We start from the raw sequence: 9007 nt of genomic DNA on the forward strand, positions 1-9007 counted from the left end.
ATCATACACCCGTATCCGCATCCGTATCGCTAATTCGCTACGCCGCCTGCCAGTACAGTTGCTCCCATCCATCCATCCATACTCCACGGTAAACGCCGCCACCCGTGCCGTCCTCGTGGTTGAAACGCCGCGATACACATCCACCGATCCCTGTCCGATGGCGAGTGGGCCGTCGTTTATGCTCTCTTCCGGCAGCGAGCGACGGCGAACGCGTCGCACCTCCGGCCATCGCCGTTACCACCGCGTACGAGAAAGAGAAGATCTGACCGATCGGCTCCGCAGGGCCGGGCAGTCGGTCGCCACGGCGCTGTCCGCCCCGGAACAAACGCAGAAAACGCGAGGGGATACAACAAGGGCAGGCGGCCCGCGGTGGGGGGCCGCCGGGCCGGCTGAAGTTGTCGCGCTCCCTCTCACTCCCACGTTGCCCGCCCCTTTGTCCTCTACCTATCTTTTCTGTTAGACCATTCGACGCCACGTCCGCGCGCAGCGAGCAGGCCGGCCGGCCGGCCGATTATAAAACCTCAGTGCGAGCAGGTGCTCCACTCGCACTGCTACTACACTCGAGCTACTCTTCTGCCACTCTCTTCTACTTTGCCGTGTTCTTCTCTCACGGATCGGATCGGATCAGATCAGATCAGATCACCATGAGCTCCAACGTTCAAGGTGCGTTGAGCCGATCGATCCTGAGGTTTGCTGCGGTGAGCTGGTTGTTGGGCTGGCTCATGGATTCTCCCTACTGGCTTACCTGATCTTCGATTTGTTTTTGCTGTCAGGTGAGGGTGAAGTCCCCGTCTACGAATCGGGTGCAGATGTGAGTTCCTTCTCCCCCTCCTCAATTTGTGATAGAGCCAAGCAAATCTAGCTAGAGAAAAGCTCTTGATCTGCATCGGCCTTTGACGTACTGTGTAGTACATGTCTGACACGCAACTAAAATTGCACGAACTGCCACCAACTTTTGACGTCGGTATACTTTGTCGGGAGCTCGCATTATTGATGCCACTCCCTGATCTGTTTCTCCTTTCACTGTGCATGATGAGTAGACACACACTATTTATATTTTATTTTGTGGTTTCTTTGCACAAATTTATCTAAATGCAAAACAGCCAAAATACGACTACTATGTTGGACCAATTAAGTCGATCTCAGCTATGAGCCTATGACTCTTTTACTTTGTTTGCGTTGATTAACATATGCTTGCACGATCAAATGATCAATGGCTGTCCATCTCGGCGCGCGTACAGGCCCTGCAGAAGCTGCAAGAGAAATGGAAGTCCACGGCGGCGCCGTACCCGGCCATGTACTCGAGCTTCTTGGGCGGGATCATCCTGGACCCGGCCATGATGGCCCTCCCCATCGACGACCACATGGTCCACCGCGGCCACGGCGTCTTCGACACGGCCATGCTCCTCGACGGCCACCTTTACGAGCTCGACACGCACCTCGACCGCTTCCTGCGCTCCGCGGCGCAGGCCAAGGTGGGTACCCCGTTCCCGCGCGACACGCTGCGCAGCATCCTCGTGCAGATGACGGCGGCGTCCGGCTGCCGGAAGGGCTCCATCCGGTATTGGCTCAGCTCCGGCCCCGGCGACTTCCTGCTCTCCTCCAGCGGCTGCCCCGGCCCGGCCTTCTACGCCGTCGTCATCCCGTCCGACTACGCGCAGTGCCGCCACGGCGTGCGCGCCGTGACCACGTCGGTGCCCATGAAGCCGCCGCTGTTCGCCACCATGAAGAACGTCAACTACCTGCCCAACGTGCTGTCCATCATGGACGCGGAGGAGCGCGGCGCGTTCGCGTCCGTGTGGGTGGACGAGCAGGGGTACGTCGCCGAGGGCCCCATGGTGAACGTCGCCTTCGTCACCCAGGGCGGCGAGCTCGTGCTCCCGGTGTTCGACAAGATCCTCAGCGGGTGCACCGCCAAGCGGATGCTGGCGCTGGCGCCGAAGCTCGTCGAGGCCGGCCTGCTCAAGGGCGTCAGCACCCAGCACATCACCGCCGCCGACGCCAAGCGCTCCGTGGAGATGGCCTTCGTCGGCAGCGGCCTGCCCGTGCTGCCCATCGTCGAGTGGGACGGCCAGCCCATCGGCGACGGTAAGCGTCACCCGCTGTCAAAGCTGATCGATTGTTTATTGGAACAAGATAGCATGCGTCCATGGATCGTTGCGTTTGGTTGGTTATAATTGGTACGTGTGATGCAGGGAAGGTGGGGAAGCTTATGCTGGCGTTGTCCGATCTGCTCTGGGAGGACATGAAGTCCGGGCCGGACAGGGTCGCCGTTCCATACAAGTGATGCAAGGGAGGGGAATGCTGGAGAGATGGCGTGTGCATGCGCACGGGCACGATCGTTCGTGTACAAGATAGTGTGTGAGCCGAGCCGCAATTTGGTGCCCGTACTGTTTGTCACTTGACTTGTCAAGTCCTGTTCTGTATAACTGTGGTATGTGTGTGCCGGATGGACTCACCAAATGAATAATACGATCTTGGGTCTTTCGCGGCATTGGAAGAGAAATGACACACATACGGCAGAATTTTACGGGTTAAGAGCATCTTCAACAGGCGCGGCAAAACGCGTGCCCGCGCGGTAAAAGCAGTTTTTCGCGCGCGCCGATTGGTTCCGCGCGCTCCAGCGGTGGCGGGAGGTTACCGCGCGCGGGAAGCGTTTGCGCGCGCGGGAGAAAGCGGCACGCGGCGCGGTAGATTTGGCACGCCGCTTCACGCGCGCCTATAAAGTCTCGCGCTTCGCCACGCGCACAGAACAGCCACGTGCCCTCCTCCTCGCTGCTTCGCCGCTTCGCCGCTTTCTGAGCCACCATCGCGCCACCATGTCGCCGCGCCGCCGGGGTGCTTCGGGCTTTCGTGGCGTCCGCGAGCGCCCCAACGGCCGGTACTCCGCCGAGATACGGTCTGGCGACGTCCGGCTCGGCCTCGGGACGTTCCGGAGCGCGCGCGAGGCGGCCCGCGCGTACGACGCGGTGGCGTGACGCTTGGAGAGGCCCCGATCGCAGATGAATTTGCGGGACGTCTTCACGCGCGAGGAGGCGCAGCGCCTCGCCCGTCCGCCGCGTCTCATCACGGACATGGATCGTGCCGACCATTCTCGGCGGCAGCGCCGTCTCCTCGTCGCCGAGGAGGGCGAGCGAGCCATGACGGAGTGGCGCCGTCACCACCCAGAGGACGTCGACGCTGAGCGTGCCTACTGGGCGGAGAGGACGGCAAGGCGCCGCTCGGAGCAGGCGGACCGGCGTCAGCGGAAGGCAGTGGCGAACGAGCAGTGCGACATCGTCTCCGTAGGTGGGAGGTCGTTCTTCACCTCGGACGATGAACGTTGGGACGACATATGGCTCTCAACCTCGGACGACACCGACGAGAGTGATGATGGTGATGGTAGTGACTTGGAGTAGTTTTCTATCTATGTATGCCGTAGTAGTTTCTATCTATCTATGCCGTAGTAGTATCTATCTATCTATGTATGTCGAACTATCTATCTATCTATGCCGTAGTAGTTGCACCGATGTAAAATATCTTTGTATCATTTTTTTATCTATGTAATTTTAATTTAAAAAATATTTTAGAATGAGCGCGCGCTGCATTTTACCGCGCCTGCTGGAGCTGCGCGCGCGCGGCTTTTCAGCGCGGCTGCTGGAGCAAACGCTGCGTGCCGCACCAAACCAGGCGATGGGCACGCGCCAAATCCGTTTTTACCGTGTGGCGCGTTGGGCGCTTGTTGAAGATGCTCTAACGTAGATGCTTAGGGCATCTCTAGCGCTGACCTCCAAATAAGACATTGTATTCACATGTCGACCGGTGAGACCCAATCCGCAAACGGCAGGGGCGGAACCAGGATTTGGACATAGAGGAGGCCAAGCAAAGTTTGAAAAAAAATATCGCTTTATTGCTACGGAGTATAGACATGTGGTAGTTACATTTAAATTAGTTATATAATCTCGGTGATTTTCAAAGTATATTAACAATTTCATTAGAAGAGAATTCAGTTGTGAATTCCTTTCAAAGCATGTTTTCATGCAATGCTCAAGCAAGTCGTCTCTCGTTTTACTTTGAAAATATGCCCTCTAACAATTAAGCTGAAATAATATTCCTGGTGTTTGGCGACCCTTTTCTTTTGATAAATATAAATGATAAAAATGACATCACAAGTCACATAATTAAAAGAATTGAAATTTGATGTACAAATATGATAGGTATAAGGTGGGAACTGATCGAGATGAGCAAGCAGTTGTTAGTTGTGCTAACCTTGGCTAGTTGGCAGGAGAATTAACGAGCTCATGATCGCACTGACGTCGCCTCTGATCTAATCTGGAATTGATTGACAAAATGTGCAGGAAGAGCGTGAAGTAGAAAGGACGTGCGGCAAAGCCAATTTCCTTGATCATTTGTTCATTGCTAAATTGTGCAGATCCAACATCCTAATGCAATCATCGTGATTAATAGAGTAATATACTAGTTTATAGACAACACTAACCGCACCATACTAAATGGTAGGATTTTAATTCATAATAACTGATAGCTAGAAGTACGTACAACTAGTACCTTCCTCTATTTAATCTTCGTTTCTCCCGGTAAAACTCTGATCTAATGAAGCCTCCTCCTCCTGCCTTAGTCCTTAGATACTGGACAAACAGCGAACAAAGACGACAGATCAACGCATCCGATGGGGTAAGGGCGGCGGCGTGGTGAGCGCCTTACCTGAGCGGGAACGGCAGTGGCAGCCAGGCAGCCAGCGGCTGGGCGGCGGCTGCAAACAACGCCCTAGAACCTAGTGCAAGGACAAGATCAAATAATCGATCGCACGGGGCAATCAACAAAAGGCCACAACCACATGACAATGACATGGGCTATTGGGCTTCAGTCTAGGATAGTTATTATATTAGTACTTATATGGGCTAATTTCCCTAAAAAAATCTTATATGGGCTAATGACGTGATTATCTCCGGCCAATTAGCACATCTACAGTATACTACTACCTGCTAGAAATCGTTGGGGGGGGGGGGGGGCGAGCGATTGGCAGGGGTCTAGCCCCTGCTCGCCCCCTGTCTCCGCCTCTGGCAAACGGTGATGCGAGAGCCGGCCATCCAACTGTATCACATAAACGTTCACACAGGTCCGATCAATTTGAAATTTAAATGCACAACATCTGATCACAACCAAAAGGAGACAAGTATGTAGTGTAAATTTTTTACATTCCCGATTACAGAAGAATCTCCGTCTGATAGTCTGTGGGACAGGCTGTCCTAGTAGTCGTCGCCTCCCCCTTGCCATCCACCTCCTTCTCCGTCGCTTCCTTCTTCGTCATCTCCGCTTGATCCTTCAAGCGTTTCAACATCCTAAAAACTGACGGCTTGCACGATCATCCTTGCATCGTCATGCATTCCCTCCATCTTCAAGGTCAACATTTTGAAATCCTCCGAAGCAGTTGCAATCTCAACCTTCTACTTTTTGAGCTTGGCCTTCTTCTCTTTAAGCTGGAGCTTCTTCTCGGTCGCCGATTAGACCTCCTGAATTTTCCTCCTTGACGTCAGAGCGCCTGACACATGCCTCCTTCTTCGCCAAGCTGTCGAAGTTCCTTAAAAGCATTGATTTTGGCTTAGGATTTACTTGCCTTTTTTCCTTAAAGCCTATATAGACAGACATAGACTAAGGGCATTCCGGCCAACAAGTTGCATATCCAGTCAAATGGCCAACACATATAACAATCTACTTGCTCGGTGATTTGTGCACCACTTGTACACTGTCCGATTAGTTGCTTCAAATGGCTACAATACTTGGACACGAGCTCTTGGATGATGTACAGGAGAGGGTTGAGTCATGGCAATTTTGCCATAGAAATATTGTGGATAATTCCAAATGTGCGAGCTCTGCCAGTTTTGGGTGGACCGAGGGTGTCGAAGTCCTGCGTGGATGGTGTCCGAACTCCCGCAAAGCCCCTGGTTTGCTTCCGGTTTGTGGGAAAATAGTCATCCGAACTGGTCCTCAGACCGATGCAAGACGTCGTTGGATGGATTGTTGGGTCCGGACCGCTCGGTCCTGGCAGATAGAGAAGGTTTGAGGGTCCATGTTGGAGAGGCCCTTAGCTGGGATTTTTTTGATTGGGGGGATTCATGGTGAGAGGTCCACCCGAGCTGAAATTCGAGGAGGGGGAGTATTTTTTTGACTCAAAACTCGGGGATCTTTATTGCTTTACAGAAATTTGATTACAATCAGCCACAAGGGTTCTAACGAGAAACCCCGGACTTTCGTCGAACCAGCAATCAGTGCTACTAATAGTAGTTGTGTGTTTTGCACATAAATCTGTTGGAGTGTTAGCTTCCCTCATAACATGACAAACCGAGAAGGATGCAAACACTGAAGACCTTTCCCCCTATTTCCTCGAAGATAGGCCCCACAATTGAACGATCATTGTGCCACGAAGGCCAGAGGTTGACAACCTCTAAACAGTCTGTCTCCATCATCACATGCAAGAAGCCCATTAACTGGGCAAATATAACACCTTCTTGCAAAGCCAAAACTTCAGCTATAAATGGATCGGTAACCCTGGAAAGGGTTTGCTTCAAGCTCCTTGCTAAGAGAGACGCGATCTTGCTACACCTCCTCCACCTCCATTCTGAGAATTAGAGTCAATTGGCCCATCGGTGTTTATCTTTATCCACCTCAGTTCGGGGGGTCTCCAGCACTGTCCTTGTCGCTTTTCTTGCCCCCTCGGAGGCATTTCCAGTATTGAGAGATCATACCTTACCCTTTTGACCGCATGAACTGGATCGAAAGGCTCCTTTTCATGTGTCCAATTGTTACGAGACATCCAAATAGTGTGCATGACCGTTATGATTTTGCATCTGTATTTATCAATGAACCTTTCATCAAGCGCAATATCCCGAGCCCATGTGTCCGGATGTAGGCAAGGTAATTTAACATCTAGGGCCTCTCTTGCTGCATCTAATAGTTCTTAGCATGGGAACATGATACAAGAGCATGCATCATAGTTTTCATCCATTACTTCACAGATTTGCAGTAGACTGAATATGGAGATGCTTCGGCGTTATTAGTATAGTAGGATTCCTCGAAGAACTCTCCATCAAAAGACCCAAACTCTCAGGATTACCTTGAGTTTCCATAGAGCAGACCAAAGGTGAAGATCTGATGATGAAGTCCCTGCTGCCGCCCCTTCCTCTAGAGATCGATGCTCGTCATGAGTCACAAGAGCATGATATGTTGTTTTGACTGAATATTCACCTGATCTTTCTAATGCCCAACTCAAAGTATCTTCTCCACCTGATGCCCACAAAAGGATATTAAGAATGGCAGTTGTGTCTGGTGCAAAGAAATTTCTCTTGATTGTTTTGATGTCCCAATATCTGTTTTGATTAATGAGGTCCGAAACATGAGTGAGGTCCTCATTTCCTACTCTGCAAATTGGTTTCAATGTGGTTGAGTCAGGAATCCACCAATCATTCCATATGCAAATTGTTGAGCCGTCCCCCACTCGTTTCAACAACCCCATTTGCAGTGCTTCTCTCCCGAATATGATCGCTTTCCATGTTGCTGAAGATTTACCTGGAGCTTGAGCCTGCATAAAATCACACTCCTGGAAGTACTTCCCTTTGAGTACACGTGAGCATACTGAGCGAGGATGTATAATCAAGCGCCATCCTTGTTGCCCGAGAAGTGCCAAGTTGAACTTCTCAAAATCTCAGAATCCCATGCCTCCCTTGGTCTTCAGTGTAGCTAGCTTCTCCCAAGAAATCCAGTGTAATGAATGTTTGTCAGCGGAGCTGCTCCACCAATACTTTTCCATGCAAGACGTCAATCGCTTGTAGATTTTTTTGGTTAGTTGAAATCAACTCATACTGTGAAGCGGGATGGACTGAATGATGGATTTCAGATAAACTTCTCTCCCCGCGCACGCAAAGTCTTTTTCACACAAACCTTTCATTTTCGTCCGGCTTCTCTTGCAAATGTGCTCAAATGTGCCACTAGTGGTCCGTCTGACTGCAGCTGGAAGACCGAGATATCTTTTAGTGAAACCTCCACATGAATACCCAATGAATGTGATGCGGAGCATCCCAAGGTCATCCTCATGGAACTACCATCGTCTCACCAAGTGCCTAGCGGACCCATGACATGAGCACGGCAAGAGCTCTCGAAACCGAGGTGACATCTCTCCTTTACTTCGATGCACATGAGACATGGCTACTACCTCAAATGGAGACATTATGCATACTCGGGTATCAAGGAGTTAGCCATGAAGAAGCTAAGGAGCAAGGAGAATCATAAGAGGAAGATGGACGGGAAGAAGAAGAGCTGCGGAAGAAGCTATAGGCTCCGGATGACCGGCCCATCCCGGATGTCCGGCCCTTGAAGATCACACTAGCCAAAGGAAACCAGGCCAACGCATGCTACAGCGGCCGGACATCCGACCTGGACCGGACGTCCGACACCTCCCAGGCTCCGGACGACCGAGCATCTCCAGACGACCGGCACACCCACACCCGAGCCGAATATACGGATTTCCGAAGCCCTCAAGACGACCGATGCCCCGGACGACCGACCCCGGCCGGACGTGCGACCGAAGACCACCCGAGCCGAATCTATGGACATCCGACGAGCACCTACGTCCGGACCCTCGCGAGCCTCCGGACGACCGATGACTCCCGGACGTCCGACGCCTGTGTGCTGTTATGTGTTGGGCCGCAGCCCATGTACCCCTTCACCCACCTAGACTATATATACTCTTCTCCTACCTACGTTTTAGGGTTAGCATTGGTTTAGCTCATATTTAGAGATAGAGCATTGCTCATCCACATCGGATCTACTCCACGAGAGAGACCGCTGCCCCTCTTCAGAGAAGATCCCTTTGGATTCAAGACCCCTTTACGGGAAGATCCCCTTGTGGATTCAACACCTCCTCGTGGAGAAGACCGTTACCTTTGTATCTTCCCTAGTTGACCGTGGATCGTGTGATCTCTTTTGTACTCGAGGATCTAGCATATGTGTGACT

The 9007-nt window shown here is 51.9% G+C and overlaps 1 protein-coding gene across 1 annotated transcript; it reads left to right on the forward strand.

Annotated features, from left to right (window-relative positions):
• The first annotated feature begins 294 nt into the window (after window positions 1–294).
• On the forward strand, window positions 295–2494 carry LOC123060845 (D-amino-acid transaminase, chloroplastic). The gene is made up of 4 exons (XM_044483702.1): window positions 295–663; window positions 774–811; window positions 1242–2088; window positions 2196–2494. Exons 1-4 carry the CDS (start codon window positions 645–647, stop codon window positions 2285–2287), a joined length of 996 nt encoding a protein of 331 aa, XP_044339637.1. The 5' UTR covers window positions 295–644; the 3' UTR covers window positions 2288–2494.
• Window positions 2495–9007: the final 6513 nt, after the last annotated feature.

This window comes from Triticum aestivum, chromosome 3A (genome assembly GCF_018294505.1).
Source record: "Triticum aestivum cultivar Chinese Spring chromosome 3A, IWGSC CS RefSeq v2.1, whole genome shotgun sequence".
Classification (NCBI taxonomy): domain Eukaryota; kingdom Viridiplantae; phylum Streptophyta; class Magnoliopsida; order Poales; family Poaceae; genus Triticum; species Triticum aestivum.